Raw genomic sequence first — 18,782 nt, forward strand, 5'->3', positions numbered from 1 at the left:
TTGATAACTAAAAAAAAATATGATTTACTGTTTATGAATCTCAGCATAATTTGCGTTTAAAACGCAGGGCATCGGAAAACAGCTTGAAGCTGCTTTTTCCCGTCCGTGCAGAGTAAATTTTCACTCTGTACCGTTCACTTTGTGAAGTGAACAGTGCAGAGTGAATTAATTTACTATGCACACAAAGGTGAACAGTAAAAAAATCTAATTTTTATTTTATTTTTAATTGTGTTTTATTTGAAAAATTAGTGTTTAACATTATTCAATGACAATACATAAATTAAAAGGAGATCGCATGATGATGTAGCATTTGCAGAATTTGATCGTAATCCCAATTTTGTTCATGATGATATTTTACCTGATTTTGTTGCACGCTCAAAAAACCATGGAAACTGTAGTCTTTGTCGGATGAATTTCGTACGTGATGGAATTGTAGATAGTTTAATGAAACAATAAAAAATATTTTATACAAAATATTATTTATTTCACGATATAGTAACAGTAGTTAAATCTACAATATTTAAATTAAAAATCATTAATATTAATTTATATCTTTTTTAGTTATTTTATAACCTCAATTTGAAAAGTATTCTTAACCAAATACATTAAATTACTTTTTGTTTAACTTTAATTTCAACCACAGTTTTAATCAAATATATATAAATACCAAACCAACCTCAATCAAAAGTGTTTTTTATAAAATAATTTTTTTCAAATTATAACTACAAAAACTACCCCAATACCAAAAAAAACCTATTCATGCCTTTTAAACCCTCTTTAACTACTTGTTTCTAGTCTTTACGGGCTCCGTAGAGCTAGGCCACTCTAAACTTTTCAATAGACATCTAACATGCTATCAGTGTCTGATCCTTTCCTTGTCATAATTTTCGCTCCAACTCCATGCTTCGCGTGAGGGGATGTTAGAATCGCTTCCCAAGCCAGGAAATTCTAGGCTTTTCAATAAAATCTAACACACTCAATAACTTAATGTGAACGATACCAACTTGACACCCAAGCACTACTTCCCTAGGATCACCATAGCTAGCCAAGGAAGACAAGCCAGTTGCTGTTTTTCCCAGTTTTCAAGTGCCTTGCAAATCTAACTTCTCTGATTCGCTCATTTCTTTTTCACTTTTTATAAATTAATTATGTAACATACTTCATTTTGAGCAAGATCCAGACACTATAATAAATTTCCTGTCCAAGAAAAACACCTCTCTGTTGACTCTTGACTGGACATGATACATATTTGGTTTTTGCCAGACAGTTTCGGATGTTGTCGTTGATTTAGCCTTCAAGTTTCTGACCCGAGGTTTTGTTTAGCAGACATGGTTTGGTTGCTGCAAATTTCATGTTCTGATGAGAACCAGGATGGAAGAAGCAAAAGGCAGCAGCAAACATTTCCAGCAAAGTCAGGGAAGCAGAAACATCAGCAAGCACGACAGAATTTCCAGCAGAGTCAGCAGAAGAGTGCTGGTGGGTTTGAGTTTTCCAGCACCTATAAGTCGGTAACCAGAGGTGTTGGGGATTCCGACTCCCCATGCGCGGACCGGTGGTGTATCGATAGTTGCTCATTGGAGGCTAAGCACACTGACACAATATTTAACGTGGTTCGGCAAAACCGCCTACATCCACGGGAGAAGTCAATATTATTAGAGTCAGATAAAGAAAGGATTAAAACACACATGAAGGAGGAGGATCACTTCACTCAAACTCTACTCCCATTGCTCTTACACTGCTGCACAAGGCAGCAGGGCTACTGCCCTTGACAGCCCCTCACTTTCTCTCTTGTTCTCTCACGTTCTCTTCTTTACACTCTCTCTTTGCTCTTAAAAACATGCCTCTTTTATAGGCAAACATGGTGAGCCCTTCCAGCACATTTGTCAACATGGAAGGGCCAATAAAGCCTTAAACCATGCCACCAAATGTGACACTAATGATGCTTCTACTTGCTTGGTGGTGGGGTATTGCCACAAATGACAATATCCTAACAAGAAGGAGTTTTCCAGCAGGAATTCGACTGGAAGAAAGAGGAACAATCCTACAAGAAAGATGATAAGAGAAGTCAAGAAATAAGAGGCATTCTATGCGGCAGAATCACTCCTAAAGTCAGCAACTCAACTAGCCAGCTTTAGGTTCCTGAGTTGAGCCCTGAGTTCTGATTTGTATTAACTAGCTTAGACTAGATTATAATGAGTTATTCTTCAGGAAGTAGAATCTTTATTATGTTAGGATAAAAGTCCCAATCTATCCACACACATGCAACGGAAGCCCATAATTAAGCATGCAAAGAATAATTTACAGCAACACACACACACACAAAAGCATTAAGAAAATCTAGGGCTAACAGACAAACACATTATATATATTTTAATTTGACAAAAATATCAAATACTTAATTTTAATCATCATTGGAGAAAATATACATATTATTTGATCTAGTTAGTTTTAATCATCGCCATCATCAGGGAAAATAGACGTCTAAGAAATATGAAGATCAAGATTTTCATCATTCCACTCGGGAGAGGGCGGGAGGATGAAGAAAGGGAGCCAGCAGATGTCATCCCACTCTGGAGAGGGAGAGGGTTGGATGAACAAGGAGGGTTCAAGCTAGAGACTTGAATGAATCCTGTAATGGTGAATTTACTCTTTTTTTTTTTTGTTTTTCTAATTATATTGTGTTAATAGTTCTATAATTTTAATAGATTATCTCATGATAACAAAAGAATTATTATCTTTCTTGATTTTTAAATTTAAATTTTAGAGTCAACGTTAAAAAAATATTATTTAATAAATTCTTAAACCTTCAAACAATTTATGAAAAATATTAATTATAATTTTATGATAAATTACCCAAATTTATTGTTAACAATATTACTTTAATTTACTTTTATGTTTTAAAATTATTTTAATGTATTAATATTAAAAATAAATTTTAATATATTTTAAAAAATAATAACTTGGATGTTTTCCTATTTATTGCAGCAACAACTCTTTAAATAATTTAGGGCCTTGATAAAGACAACGCCTACACAGCCATCTTTTAACTTCAACATAATCACCTTCACATTCTCTTTCTCTCTCTCCCTCATGGTTTTTGGACCGTTAATAATACCCTAATCAAATCTCTCTCCAAAATTTCTCTTGATTCTCTTTCCGGGTCACGATATTTCTAAAAAATTCAAACTTTCCTGCAATTCCCCTTGTTTTCTCTTCTGGGTTTCTCTCAGATTTCTCAAAATGGGCAAAAATCAAGCTTACAAAGCTATGCAAAGATCCAGGCTTGGCTCCAGCTCTGCTGGTCCTGAAGAGATCGAAGATGGGATGGTTTGTACCTTTTCATACTGTTCTTTAAATTCTCATGTTCAATTTCCACTCTTTTATTACCCTTTTTCTTCTAGTTTTATGTTTTTCTTCTTTGTATTGATTTTTGTTGCTTTGGCTTAATGTTTGTGGTTCTATGTTTATTGTTTATTGAATCTTTTTTGCCAATGGATTGACAGTATTGTTTCTATTGTTGAATTTTTGGTATGGATTTGAGAACATAGTTATTGAAATTAGTAAGATGCTACCGAAAAGTTGGATGCTTTGGGGCAGCTAATAATCTGAGTTTTCTAAGCTTCTAGGTTAATTTATTTGTTGTATGTTCCTTTTGGGTTTTGATTTGGTCGTGAATTTATGTGGTCAACACAAATGGTGGGCTCCTTTAACTGTTTTATCCTCTTTGTGGGTTGTTAAGGTTAAAAGTGTGTTTTCGCCATTTTACCTGGAATGGTGTTTGACGGTGATGGATGCTTATCTTGCTGCTGCTGTATAGTTGAGCTGCTTTGATGCAATGCTATACACGTTGCCCTTTGCATGTTGAACAGTGGTTCCAAGTGCTTCATAATCATTTTTGTTTCCTTCTTATTGTAAAATCTTTTATCTTTGCCACTGTTTTATTGCTGTATCAATGAATTTCTTTGGTTTCATTGTTTTAAGACTTATTCAAAGATGATCATTAGACTTTGATTTCATTAGACAATAGACATTGGCTATAACTGTTGGAATACGCTTATATGTTGAAGAAAAAAGAACAACTGAGACATGACAGCACAACTAAGCATTTTTTTTTCTTTTGTATCTTTTGCAGCATGAATGCTTATAGTATTAAGTGCAAAATACTTCTCCTTTTGTTCTGTAATTGTGTTTGTAAAGAAATATAGAGATATAGATGTAAAGTTAAGTTTAGTTTTTGTATTTTGAATGCTTCATTTTTATTATTTTTATTTTCATGGAACATTTCTGATGAGGCGAGTCGCAGGTGGATGGTTCTTTTCATTCACCAGAGTGGCATGCTGCTCGTTTGGCCAGCCTTAATAAATCTCACACAGTAACCTGGGAAGAGTTCAAGAAAAAGCAGAAGGTAATCTGTGGATATGCTACTTTCTTTCATAACTGTCTTGCTGTTTGTGCAACTATTAGTTGTGCACATATTTGTTTGTATAACGATTTGATATTTCTAGATTCTATATGAATGCTGAATTTTTGTTCTGCATTTGATGTACTAGGAGGATGAAATGAGAAACGGGGAGCTAGAAGCAGATAAGGACAGAATGATGCGGGAGTACCGAGCTCAATTGGATGCTGAAAGGGCACACAAACTTGCTCATGGCCGGAATCACTCTGGTAGCAAATCTAGTCATAAAAAGGGTATGTATATGGATATCTTGTCTTTGTGTAACCATCCTCTTTTGCACATCTGAATTTGAGATGTGCTCTTGCAGATAGAAAGGACAGGGATTTAAAGAAACGCAGAAGTAAAAAAAGAAAGGTGCCTGAATTTTCTAATAGCTTACTTTTAATTGAATTGCATTGTCTACAATATTAAATTTTCTGTCACTCAGAACTACAGTGCTAAATTTGATGATACCAATGTTTTCTTATTGACAAGGAAATCCACGCAACTTCTTTTGGCTAGTTTTTCTTAATGAAACTAAAGATACCATGAAGAATATCCTTGTGAAAAAATAGTTGGTCCTCGTGCTTTGATGACCAGAGTAGATAGCTTCATTTTATCTGGTCTAGGTAAAATGACTCATGGCAGATTAATTATCATTAAGGGATTTTGAATGTTCTTTACATGGAAAGAAGTAGCAATATGAAGCTATCTCATTTCAAAGGAAGTTGCAAGAGAGCTTAGCTCCTGTTTGTCTGTGCTTGTTCTTTTAACCAGTGAAAAAAGGCCACTAAGAAATTGTCATGGTCCTGCCATAGGAGGCTTTTGATAAATTAATCTGGAAATTGTGCCTTTGCTTCTGTCTGAACTCAAATCCTTTACAATTGTATTCCATAAGAACTTGCCCAAGGGGCGATATCAATTTGGTTGAAAAGAAAAAGGCATATTACTTGAAGAGAAGTTAGGGGGCAAGGGTTAGAGAACTTGGGGGGACAAACTCTTGGTATTTTGTGGTTTCACAGGGTGTTTTCTGTAGGGGAGTTATACACCATCTTATGTCTTGTGTTCTCCAAATGAAAACACGGGTTTCCACAGGTAATTCTTAAAGTAACAGTTACTCTTGATAGATTTGCAGAAATAAAGTGAGCATTTTGGGTTGTTGATGCAAGCAACATTAACGGCTTTTATTGGAAAATACCCTTTGTGATAGTGAAGCTAGTGAAAGAAATACTGAAATGGCTCATCTTTTGAAGCTCTTAAGATGGTTTGTTTTTCAAGTGGGTTATCTGGGATAGATTTTAGGTTGGTTTCCAGGAGCTCTTACATGTGATCTTGAGATTCTGATGCTATTTGATGTCCACTTTGTAGATCTTGGTTCGTAACCCATTTTGTCCCTGTTTTCTTCTGTTTAAGATTCAATTTTCTTTTGTTTTTTTGTTCTTTAAAGTTTTTTGGCATTAGATATGCTGGGTTCTTAGAAATGTATGTCTTATTCATTTGATTGTATGAAAAATTGATGAAAATGAAGGGTAAATTTGGGTTCCAAAAAGGTTCAAGTTCACCTAGATTTCTCCAAAAAGAACTAGTTATAGTTTGGTCCTTAAAGTTGCAATTCCATGCAATTTAGTCCTTATGGTTAAAGATAAAAAGCAACTAGTTTGAACATGTTTTCTGATTTTCTAATTTGTAAAACTAATTTTCTGAAGGAGAATGAAAATCTGAAAGGAGTAGAAAATTGGAGATAGAAAATGGAAAACCTTTTTTTATTTCCGAACAGGCCCATAGTTTCTTCTGTAGTTGTTTTGGATTATACCTCGTTTCTATTCTGTATGCATAAGCCTCCATTAATATGTTTTAGAATCTTTGAGAATTGCTGTTTTAAATTTCATGTGAATGCATTTGAAAGCTGTGGGTTCACGACTATACAAAATACAATGCCTCTTGAATGAGACCAAGTGCAATATTGAAGTTTTAAAATCTATGCTAAAGGTGGGGTAATCACAAACTTGCATTGCTCATTTATCAAGTGTCTCCTATATAGTCTTCTCGATTGATAATCACCATCCTTTTTATTTCCATCTCCATTGCTATGAATACCTCATTCCTTTGGAATATAAAACCGAAACAAATCCTGATCTTGCATTACCTTGCAGCATTCCAGGCGGAGATCTGATGATTCTAGCTCCTCCAGTTCATCTTCGGATTCTTCAAGTAGTGAAGACGAGAGAGAATTGAAAAGATCAAAGTCCAAGTCTAGAAAAACAAAGGAAAAGAAGCACAAGTCAAGACCCAAACACTCCAGTAGTGATGATGAAGAGGCTGGTGGACCTGTGCCACTTTCTAGATTTTTTGGAAGCTTGAAGAACTAATGGCAGATGTCTCTTATTATAAGAGGATATCAATAATAGCCTTGGTTCTTTCTTGCAATTTTTTCCAGAAATTTGCTGAGCAAATATGTATCCAATTGCACCTTCCTTTGCATGTCACTGAGCTTGTGATGTTATTAGTTTGATTCCAAATTTTCGCTTAAAAATATCAGTTCCATCGTTTTTTCAGAATATTATGGTACACTATTTGGCAAGTATGTGAGCTGTATCATATTAGTTGGAGCAGCGACGCAATAAATCTGAACCAAGAAATTGAGTTTATGCTATAATTTTTCCTGCTGGTAGTTCAAATAAGCAAAGAACTCTAGTTTATTTTACCGTGGCTCTTATTTTTCCTTTATATGTTTGGACTAATGCATTTCACATGAGTTTGACCAGAAAATATACCAGGCAAGTGAATGATAGCACCATGCAGAGGCCGCCATAGGGCATCATCCAGGAATCGTAAGATAAGAGGGATGATTTGAAGCTTGCACACTCACCACTGACGCATATTTCATATTTGGAAGTTGCTGAACGGAAAAACGTTGGCTCAATTCAATAGAAAGAACACTACATTGACGCCGATACAAACACCATTTCAATTGTTTTGTTCCCCTGAATTCTGTCCAAAATAAATATTTCAGTTCAGGAACCACCCGGTTTTGGATGGAACATATTTACACCAAGAAAGCAATCACCGGTAAACATATAAATCAAAGAAGCCACGCTGGTCGACTCATTGTCACTGGTTCTGGTATTCGGGGTTGAATGCAAGAGCTTCCCGATAAATAAGCTCCTTCATCTGTTCTTCAGTCAGTGCATGCTGCTCAAAGTCAAAGCTGAATGGGGTCATGCAGACTGGTTCGTCACTGATGTCGTGAAGCGAAGTTAGGTATGGATGAGCAAGTGCATCCTCAACTGAAACAAATTACGAGGAATAAAGATTATCTAGAGTGAACAATTTTACGAGGAATTGGAGAAATAATATGCAGGATATCAAAATAGTGAAACAGAACATGTAACAAATGTCAGGCTCTACATATTTATCACATCATGTTGGATATTCTGTCAAGGGAAAAGCTAACAGCTGTGTTTACAGCACTCGTTAAGATGGTAGTTATTGATGGTTATATGTTATTATAATTAAACATCTTTAATTTTTCTTCTGCTATCATTATCTACACATGAATTATCAGTCAATGAATCTTTGATTCAACAACCATAAACAAGATATTTGCTTAGATATAACTAGATATTCTCTAGTTAATACAATACATAAATAGCATTAACTATTAAGAACGAATCTCATTACAGGTGCCCTAGTGCACCCGCTAGCCAGACCCTTCTATTAAAGTCAAGTTTAAATTAGGGGCAAGTTCAGGTTAGTATGGATGATCAATCCAAGTCATATCTAGATTATTGCATATATACCTCATCATCAGAAGAATCTCTTATTCACATGATAAGAAATGTATCTCTTGTTCACTTAACCTTAAGATCATGGGACTACTGTTATATGTTTCATTTAACCACAGTTTATTTTTTTCTTTTCTTGTGAGTTGGAATAAACGGTGGGCTTTGTTCACTTAAGCTTGTATGTTTCACTTAAGCACAGCGTGAGTTGAAAGCTGCACAGAAGACTTGGACTTGCATTGCATAGTGGACCATGATAGAAAACAAAAGGTAAGTCGACCATGATAGAAAACAAAAGGTAAGTCGACGCAATTGGTATTCCTTTCCTAGACAGGACTTGAAATCGGCAATGAAAACAAAAACTGTACAGCAATTTGAGGTTCGATAAATATTTTCTGCTTCCAATTTAATTGCATGCCACATAAATGATCTCTGCTCTCACAAATGCAGCACAGTAATGCACATAAATTTAATATTCACAGTTTTTGACAGATAATAGTGCAATGATGTTTTCTCCTCCCCACCTCCAAGTCCTACACCCATTTACACGACTCAATAGCTTTGATCTGTCACTTATCTAACTGAGATGAACAATGGATGAAGAGCAACAAAGGTGCAGGGGGAGGGAGGCTTCACCAATTGGTACCGAAACCATTGCAGGCTGGAGTTCCATTGAATACCATGTATCAATGAGTTTGATAGTCAAAACAAAGAAAACTTAAATTACCTAGTGTGTAGTGGATGCAGGACTGTATTTCTCGATACTTATAATTAAAACGAAGCAAAGGATAAAATGTAAAACTAGGGATTTTAATTCTCAAAGTCACACATGACCATTAATTGCTAAATAAGCAGTCAGTGTCTAAACAATCAAAGCACCGCATGATCCCATTTCCAATCTCATAATAGAAAACATAGCAACTAAGCAATGTGAAGCATTTACGCCAGAGCATGTAAGAGAAAAGACAATGAAAACAAGTAATTCAAATTGCGTTTACACTCTGAAGGTCAAGGAAACAAACTCACCAGTAATCCTCTGTCTGGGATCAAAAGTTAACATCTTTTCAACAAGATCAATAGCTGCTGGGTGGACAGTTGGAAACTTTTCAAGGAATGACTGACGACGATGAAGTTGGAGTTGTCGAATGTATCTCTTTGCGTTTTCATTCAAAAACTCCAACTCAGCCTCTGATGGGGTGCCAATCAGCTGCAAGGATTAGAAATGATTAATCATAAATTGAAAAAGTTTGTGCTCAGAAGAGGACACTTTGATACAACATATCCATATGCCTATTTGAAGACATGCAATACTAGTAGCTGCACACATTTGACTAAATTTTTAATAGCATATAATTTTTAAGAACTGAAAAGATATAACCAAAGGACACAATAAGTTGTCTGTCTAAGAAATGCAGCCGAAATAACTTAATTTCAGGTCAAGATTACATTTGGTTTGCACTGCAAATTCTTTTCATGAATGCGACAAAAAATGAAAAAAGAATGCCCCCATTGTTTCCAAAAAAGGATAAAAGGTAAGAGATTTGAAGGATTATCAATAAACTCAATTCAGATGTGATCCAAAAACTTTTTCAGCGGATAGGAAAATACCAACAGAAATTTAACAATTAATTTACCTCCATAAGCAAACGAAGCTGATGCACATGATCTCTGCCAGGAAATAGGGGCTTTCGATCCATCAACTCCATGAATATACAACCCACAGACCATACATCAATAGCTGTAGTGTAATCTGAGGAGTTCAAGAGCAGCTCTGGTGCTCGATACCATCTTGTAACAACATATTCTGTCATGAAATCAGTTTCTGAGGTAACACGAGCCAGACCAAAATCACATATCTTCAAGTCACAATTAGCATTCAGGAGGAGATTGCTAGGTTTTAAATCTCTATGCAGGACGTTTGCAGAATGTATATATTTCAATCCACGGAGTATCTGATACAGGAAATACTGCAGAGAACAAAAATAGAAGAATGTTTGGTTCGCAGCTCTTCAACTTAGTTTGAATAAGTAAAAATTGAAATAGCTCTTCGACTTAGTTTGATGAAAGAAAAAAATTGAACAAAGATTAAAATACAGAGCCAAAAATATGGATGTTATCAAAGTAAGAAGCAGAAAGTAGTTTTCAGTTGAGCTTGCCAAATTATGTTTGACAGCAAACTAACCAGCAAACAAGTTATTGTTCTCGGCATTTATCATTCAAGGCTCAAGGAAAATTCAACGCTTGCTAGACATCCCAAAACTCAGGTCAGCTCTCATATTAACAAAATGCCAAAGAATATGAAAAGTCCATGTTGACCACAGAAAACATTTATTTTGAAAAAGTGTATTGAGTGAAAGAAAAATGCACAATGGGCTCTCAATCAGCCATATGGAGGACCCAAAGGGAGCCATATTAAGACCAATAAGATGAGAAAATTTCAAATAACTAGTGCAGAGCTTTGGGTTGTTTGCTTCCAGTTCTTATCTCTAAACAAAGTAAATATTTAATACTAACCTGACAGTGCTCTTCTGATAATACTTGATTGGAGCGAATGATCTGATGCAGGTCAGTGTCCATCAGCTCATATGCAATGTAAACATCATTAAATGGCACCCTTTGGGGTGGAGGAATTATATCCCTGATTGCCACAACCTGCATGACAAATACAACGGATGTCAGAATATTCACAGCATCAACTTGTTTCTCCCATGAAATTTTCGCTTTTTAGTTATTTTTTTTTCAAATTCAAGTAACGAGCAAGGATTTTTATTCAAGGTAAATGTTATACAGAAAGGATGGAGATAGTTTAAAACCCTTTGTCTTAGAGTAACCAATGGTCAAATGACGCTAACTCAGATTGTTTTAAATTACATCTATGTTAATTGCTTAAGAAAATCGTTACCAGCTTCAACCTGAGTCATGGTCTTAACTTCAATTTCAATAACCTGGTTAAGAATATCTAGTCGTGCATTGTCATTGGAGTATCATTGAGATGGGAAAGTTAAAAAAGGAAAAAAAGAAAGAAAGAAGAATGCCATGAACGAGCTACCGGCTATGACTAATTGTGATTCAACAATCATGGTAACTTTCATTCAACATCCTCCCATTCGAAATGGAATTTCTACTGTCTAAATGCCATCCAGACTAATCATATCCACTCTTGCTTCATATCTACCAAATGCAATATAATTGAATCATCCCCATTTGGATACTTTTATTGATGGGTCACCGTATTTACCAAATTCCCACTCTCATCATTTCATCAAAAACCCTGAAACTACAACACATTGACACGAAACAGAACGAATAGCAATAAAATTAATCAATTACTCACTGACGTTTTCATGATCCATGTGGCGAAGCAACTTGATCTCACGAAGTGTCCTCTTCGCATCAATCTTATTATCAAACGCATTTGCTATCTTCTTTATTGCCACATGCTCAGTCGTCTCAGAATTCAAAGCCGAACTAACAAATAAGCAAACAAACAACAACACAAAATCAATAAAAGCTCCAATTCATTCCCTTAAACCCCCCTTCTCCCACACACAGAATCAACCCTTAAACAAACAACAGCTCCAATTTATCCATAAACAAAAACTAAAAACCCTAAGTTCATCACAAACACAATTTTTGCATAAAGAGTCAAACTTTCCCTCAAACACTCCAAAAAAACACGACTTTTATAAACAAAAAAAGTGGATTTCAACTCTAAAACCAAACAAAAATATAAATGAAGAAACAAAGTGGGTTTTCTTCCAAGAGAAAGATAGTTACCAGACGATGCCATAAGCCCCTTTACCAATAGGCATAATAGGAGGTTTATACTTAGCAGTAACTTCAAATATATTTCCAAATATATTATATTGTATAAACCTCCCTCCATGACTCAACGTTGCCGGTATATTCTCCATCCCTCCTCCTCCTCCTCCTCCTCCCATAAATGGTGGCTGTTGCTGCAGCTGCTGCTGCTGTGGGGCATCAGCCATCTCTGTATCCGCCTGACTTCCACCTTCCATGCCTGGAATTTTGCTGAAAGTACCTGTCTTTTGGGTTTTTGTTACAGTCAAAATAAAAAACAGATCTAATGAAAGTATTTTTTATTGTTATGAAAAAAAAATTTAGACAGAAAGAAAATGGAAATCTGTGCTGTGTGCTCTATTTATTTATTTATTAAATTTTTTGTTGCTGTTAATGTTGTCCTTGTCCTTGCTTTTGTTTTTCTGTTATTTTTAATGTTGTTGTCTTGGCTAACAGAAAATCTACACGTGGCAACTAGATTTCTTTTACTTTCCTTTTTCCTTTTTTTTTCCTTTCTATTTTGGTGTTGTCTTAAAATGAAAATAAATCAAAACTAAGTTATCTATTCGATCATTTAACATATGAGTGTATTTTATAGCGTTTTTTTCATGCATGTCAAACCTTTAAGATTTAGATTATAAGTGCGATAAGTGAATACAGATTGAATTATATATATTGATTCAAAACAACATTGTTATTATTTTTTAATATCAATCTAAATTTTACTTGAATTTTAATCGGATCTATTAAGTTTAAAAAAATTAACTCGGTTCAACTTTAACATGCTTATTAGATCATAACAATAATTTTGATAATATTTTTGATATTTTCTTGGTTGGTGCTAATTTTTTTCCTCGTAAAAAATGAATTAGATCATATGAACAAGAAAAATTTCTTATTCTACTTGTTTTTATCCCGAGCTTAAGTGGGAACATAGAAAGCAAATGAACTTACCATCTAATGTTAATTTTGATAAAAATATTTCCAATATAATGCTAAATTTAATGAAAAATTTCCAAATTATGATTGTTAGATTTGTGAAATCCGATTTACTTCATAGATTATATTTTTTGAAAAATATCTCTAGAAAAAATTAACATAATTTTGTGGATGATGTAACTTGTATATGCTTACATATAACGCTTAGGTTAACCAAATAAATTCGTAGAATAAGTTTTTTCAAGTTCTAATTGAAGACAATCTGAAGAGGAAAATATTAATGCTGGTGAAGTCTTGAAACATTTCACAAAGAAAATGTTGGTCTTTTCATGGTCTGTTATGAATTTTAGGCATGTGAGCTGGGAGCTCCTGAAAAAATAAGTTTCTAATGAGTGACTCTCTGATACTTAAATTAGTATTTGTGATGGGGAAGAAAATGATGTATAGTAGAAGAAAAGTAAAAGTAAGTCGCATGAATATTTGGGTTTAGCCTTTTTCTAGCTATGTCCAAAGTTGGTCTTTGTTCAGTGAGACTAGATGTATAAATTTACCTGACTTAAAATTTCTTCATAGAGAAGGAAATCCTGTTTTTGGCCAATCAAGGTGGCTTATCTGTTGGTGCAAGCTACCACGGGTTATGTACCTAGTATATGATTGGAGGAAAAGTTGGTGTGCCAGAGAGTATTTATTTTTATTGGCTTTTCATATGGCTAGTGGTGTAGTAGAAAGGTAACTATTGGTGATAAAATACGATGCTTGTCATGCAATAATCTTGTGTGTGCGAGATAAAAAAAGTGTATGTTACACATAAAATTGTTAGATAATTCACAAAATAATAAATAGAGGTGTGTTCCATGTAGCTTTATTTGTTAAAAAAAAGAGAGAAAAAAAAATTTGAAGAAAGAGAGGAAAGTGAGTTTGTCATAAGTCCGATGACTTATGGGCCTAGTTGCCCAAAAAAAAAGGTGACCACACTAGTCGCCTAAAAAGGGCGATCATTTGGTCGTCCAAATAGGTGACCTTATTGATTGCCTAAATGGGCGACAAGCAAGGCTGGTCACCTATGCATGGCCCAATGCAACTAACAAGTTTGGTTGCCTGAGCTGGTTAGCTGGGCTTGGCCCTGACGACCAGTCGAGCCCAAACAACTTTTTTTAAAAAAGCTTTGGCCCATCATTTTCTACCAAGTCTTTCAAATAATGTGTTTGAAAGACTTAACTTAGCTGGGAAAAAAACTTACAATTGTTACATGTATATTTGCATAACAACACTACTGTGGCTAGGTCTGTGTAAGAGATGAATGCCTGTGCTTTTATGGCTATATTTGCATTTTCGTGTATAGATTTTCTTCATGAAATTTTTTTCAACACTTTTGAAGAAGGATCCCTGATCCTTTTAGAGACAATTGGTCACGATACTTGTAGGTAAGTGGCTATGGGAACCTGGAGACATGCATAAAGATTTAATGTAGATTTTATCATGAAGATGTATTTGGAGTCATGGAGACCAAATGGGAGACAAAATAGATTTCATGGAGAAACAATACTATTTTATTGAAAAACACAATACATGGAGATACAAATCTTTAGAGATACTTCGGGGATTATTTGATCTCGAGTAGCTCATCATATGTAAGTGCACAAGTTTCTTTGCCTAGCTCTGATTGCTTTTTTTTTTTTTTTCATAAACTAGTGGAAGTAACCTCTAATGATTAATCATTTTATCTTTTTTTTAAGTGCATGCCACTTCTTAGTATCATGTCCATTGTCATAGTGAAATAGACAAAACTTATTACAATTCTTTATGTTTGTGTTGCTTTTCATAAATGGAAGATATTGCATAAATGCTTTCCATTTTATAACAGCTAGCACCTTAGTTCGTGTGGTGGTCAGATGTATAATCATGAGCTCAAGAAATGTAAGGCGATCACGGATATACCTATTGGTGCTTTTTTTGGATGCTCTTATTAGAGATTAATGGTATGGTGAAGACTCTACTTGTGTGTAAGAATATGGGTGACCTTGTCTGGTAAAGATAACTTTTTCTACCATGACATAATTTTCTATTACATGTTTGATGCTATGAGATTTTTATCGGGAGGGAGTACAATCTTTCATATAGAGAATATTTGTATACTCTATTAATTAGAGCTTTTGTGGATATGGGTTGAAAGAGTCTTTTCATATTGAGCATCTCTTCATTAAATTATTGGAGATAAGCTATAGTGCTTTCATCTTCATGTTGTATGATTGCAAAGATCTTTGTGGTGCTTTTTTGACAGAAATGCTTATGCTAAAGTAAAAGATTAGTTTGGAGCTAAGACCATAAAAATGGAGAATAAAGCCAGGATCTAGGTTATGGTACCTTGCACGTGAAGATCTATAAAAAGTTATGTGAAGAACTCCGCACATAACATCAATGTCTTGTATGATAAGCTCTAGGATGCTTTTTACATTTTGTATATGCTCTTGAGGGTCTATGAGTCCCTTATAATTGTCTAGACTGAGTTTTACAGAGACATAGTTCTTAAAGAGTCGAGTGTGGAGGATTTTATGACAAAGTAGAGATTATTCTACTAGGTTGAGTTCTTACTGACAAACTAATAAAGTTATGAAGTTTGTCTCTCACCGAAGTCTTTTTCTAATGCATAAGTGAGACGATAAAGATTGATGGCATCTAGATTATTTAGAGCGGCTTGTGTGAAAGCTATGGGTATAGCTTCATCCCTGTCTTTTTAAGGAATCAGAGTCTTCATTGCAAACTTGGTGGGGGCATTCATAAGAGCTTCTTCTTCTTCTTGTGTAAGAGGCAGAGTGTGAAGATGCAGTTGCATCATCGCGACATCATCATTGAGTAACTATACTTAGTTGAAGAGTTGTTATCTAGGGGAGCTGGAGTCCCTGTGGTGGGGAGACAAGTCACTTTTCCCCCATATTGAAGTCTTGTCAGCTATGGAAAAAGTTTTTGGTGAAAGGTTAAAATGAATGAACTAGCCTTTTTATTCAGTTTTCCATAGACAATGCTAATAATGGAGTAATGAAAAAAAATTCACATAAAAAATGTTGGGCTTTCCATGGTCTGCTATGAATCTTGAGCATGCGAGCCTAGAGTTCCTGAAAAAATAAGTCCATTATGGAACGAGGGACTCTCCAATACTTAAGTTGGTATTGTAGAGGAGAAGAAGATGTTAAATAGAAGAAGAAAAGTAAAAGTATGTTGTGTGTATTTTGGTTTAGCCTCTGTTTGACTTTGTTCAAAGTAGGTAAAGGCCTGGTAAGACTAAGTGTATTTATACACTAAGTTTAAACTTTCTTAATGGAGGAGGAAATCATATTATTGGCCAACCAAGATGGCTCATTGGTTGGTATGAGTTGCTATGGGTTCTATGCCTAGTACGTGTTTGGAGGAAAAGTTGATGTGTTATAAGGTATATTTATTTTTATTGGTCTTTTATGTGGCTGGTGGGCATAACAGAAAGGTAACTATTAGTGATAGAATACAACGCCTATCCTATAATAATGTTGTGTGTGCAGATAGAAAAAGTGTGAGTTATAGTGTAAAATTGTCAGATTATTCATATAATATTATATAGAGGTATGTGCCATGTAGCTTTATTTGTTAAAAAAAAAAGAGAAAAAGAAAAAAAAGGAGAGAAAGGAAAATGGGTTGGCCAGTGGCTACGAACTATAAGCTTGGTCGCTCAAATAGGTGACCATGTTGGTCGCTTGGGCTTGGCTTAGGTGACTAGTAGGCCCATATAGTTTTAATATCAAAAAAAGGATGGCTAATCAACCTTGATTAGCTGATTTAAAATTCTTTTAAAAGAGGGGGTTTAATTAAAAAGAAAGAAAATGAAAAATATTTTCATTTTTCATTTTTGATGTAATGCATAAAGTTCTTTGTGATTATTTACTTGAGAAAAATTTTTGCCAAATTGCTTTTAATAAGAGCTAAATATTTCTTAGTGGCTCCAAAAATAAAGTTTGTTAGATCATAACTTGTATTGAAGATAGACTTGACTACTTAAGATTGTGTATACGCATCAACATTCTTAATTATATTTTTAAAATATTTTTCTTTAAAATCATTTCCTAAACAATTTCAATTGTATCATGAGATCTATTGATGTGAACCCTACTGGAATTTTAATTGAATTCGTAAACCCAAGATCTATCTAATTTAAGCTTGAGATAAATAATTGAGCACATAATGGATGACCTACCCAAAAACACCAAGACTATAATAAACACCCTCACACAATGTCCTCACCTAATACAAAAAAGATTGATCAATTATTTGAAGAGTGTAGTTTAATCAAGAACTAAGCAAGCAAATCTTTATTTTCAATGCTACAATATGCAACAACTTTTTGTGTATTTCAATATGCAAATTAAGTCTTATAAAAAAAAGTATTTATAATCTTGGAAATAAAAACCTAATACAACTTGACAGCTTCACATGATCCAATTTGAAATTAGGCCCTAAATAATCCCAAAACAAATTAACTGGCATAAAAATAATAAAATAAATATTATGAAATGTTATCTTATAGTGCTGCAACTAATAGCTAAACAAATACATAAAAAATAATTGTTTGGATGTAAAGTCTCTCCATGCTGCTACTTCTCTTTTAAAAATAGACTAGGAAATTTTCTTATCCCATTAATCCTAGTTTGCTGCCACCTTAATGTCCATGGTAGAGTAGGATTTTCTACCAATTAAATCTCCTTGATAGATTAGGCTTTTTTCTCCAAATAATTCATGATTTCCTTGTTGGATTAGAAAATACAAAATACTTGACAAAACAAGCCCAATGATGCTGAAATTTCTCCCTTGGTCGAAACCATCCTTAAGCCCATCTTGAATATGAATAAAATTTATTAAGGCTTGATCTTCTTGGGTTGTTGCTTTTTTGTAGTCCACCTTGGCCTATATGTCTTGCAAAAGCCCATTAAAGGCTTCCTTGAACTTTATTTTCCCTAACCCTTGTGATTAAGCCTATTGGAACTACTAATGGATTCTTTGATGTGGGTTGGATTGCATCATCTATTTATTTTGGTTGTTTTATGTTAGTGTTTCAAAATAGAAAGGATAAATACACAAAAGTTAAAAACATGTTTGGTTATAAAGATAATGACATAAAATAAATACATCTATAGAAAAAAACTTCGAGTGAACTTTTATATTTTCAAAACAAAATTTTGAAAATCAAAATAATAAATTGATATGTCACTAACTTAGTTCAAAAGTCTAGACATCGATTCCTATAAATCTGTTGATCATCGAAGTAAAATAAATATCCTTTCAATTCAAGTAAATAAATTCAATGTCCCTTAAAGCTAAGGGGAATCGAGGAGATTATGAGTAATTAATTAGATAAAATTTTCTAATTAATTTTTTACCATCAAACGAATTTAATTTGAAAAGCAATTTATATATTTCTCGAGATGAGCTCTAATCAATTTTATTTTTAAATTTAATATTTATATTTTATTTATTACCTATTAAATAAAAAAACTATTAAAAAAGTCATTTAAATTAAATCAGGTTAGTATTTATTAAATTCTAGTTAAATTATCATACATTATTTGACTTTGAAAAGATAGCTTTTAAAAAAATTGATAGTAAAGATAGTTTTAGTAATTTTTCTTATTTCAACTCTATATAGAGTAGAACTAGTTATGTGAACTGTGTTTCACTGTATGTTAGATATTTTTATTTTTTGTAAAACAATTGTATTTTTAGGTTTTTTCAACACGTTTATGTAGTTTAAAAAATTTGAGTTCAAATCAAGAATTTTATGCATATATAATCAAATAAAT

At 33.9% G+C, this 18,782-nt stretch overlaps 2 protein-coding genes across 2 annotated transcripts; one reads left to right on the plus strand and one right to left on the minus strand.

The window, feature by feature from the left end:
• The first annotated feature begins 3,031 nt into the window (after positions 1–3,031).
• LOC18109425 (uncharacterized) lies at positions 3,032–7,094 on the plus strand. The gene is made up of 5 exons (XM_006387644.3): positions 3,032–3,327; positions 4,304–4,405; positions 4,551–4,692; positions 4,767–4,813; positions 6,592–7,094. The coding sequence occupies exons 1-5, from the start codon at positions 3,241–3,243 to the stop codon at positions 6,805–6,807; spliced, it is 594 nt and encodes a 197-aa protein (XP_006387706.1). The 5' UTR covers positions 3,032–3,240; the 3' UTR covers positions 6,808–7,094.
• Positions 7,095–7,338: 244 nt separating this feature from the next.
• On the minus strand, positions 7,339–12,391 carry LOC7472530 (mitogen-activated protein kinase homolog NTF4). The gene is made up of 6 exons (XM_024589189.2): positions 11,998–12,391; positions 11,559–11,688; positions 10,735–10,872; positions 9,855–10,187; positions 9,247–9,427; positions 7,339–7,725 (listed from the first exon to the last, which is right to left on the minus strand). Exons 1-6 carry the CDS (start codon positions 12,237–12,239, stop codon positions 7,550–7,552), a joined length of 1,200 nt encoding a protein of 399 aa, XP_024444957.1. The 5' UTR covers positions 12,240–12,391; the 3' UTR covers positions 7,339–7,549.
• Positions 12,392–18,782: the final 6,391 nt, after the last annotated feature.

The sequence above is a fragment of the Populus trichocarpa genome, chromosome 17, assembly GCF_000002775.5.
Source record: "Populus trichocarpa isolate Nisqually-1 chromosome 17, P.trichocarpa_v4.1, whole genome shotgun sequence".
Lineage (NCBI taxonomy): Eukaryota > Viridiplantae > Streptophyta > Magnoliopsida > Malpighiales > Salicaceae > Populus > Populus trichocarpa.

Bases quoted from the DNA above. Each gene is read 5' to 3' on its own strand.
- LOC18109425 (XM_006387644.3), top strand. From the start codon at position 3,241: ATGGGCAAAAATCAAGCTTACAAAGCTATGCAAAGATCCAGGCTTGGC. The intron at 3,328-4,303 runs GTTTGTACCTTT...GGCGAGTCGCAG, and splicing joins AAGAGATCGAAGATGGGATG to GTGGATGGTTCTTTTCATTC. The intron at 4,406-4,550 runs GTAATCTGTGGA...TTGATGTACTAG, and splicing joins AGTTCAAGAAAAAGCAGAAG to GAGGATGAAATGAGAAACGG.
- LOC7472530 (XM_024589189.2), bottom strand. From the start codon at position 12,239: ATGGAAGGTGGAAGTCAGGCGGATACAGAGATGGCTGATGCCCCACAG. The intron at 10,873-11,558 runs GTCAGTGAGTAA...TTTGTCATGCAG, and splicing joins GCCACATGGATCATGAAAAC to GTTGTGGCAATCAGGGATAT. The intron at 9,428-9,854 runs GTAAATTAATTG...TAATCCTTGCAG, and splicing joins AGCTTCGTTTGCTTATGGAG to CTGATTGGCACCCCATCAGA.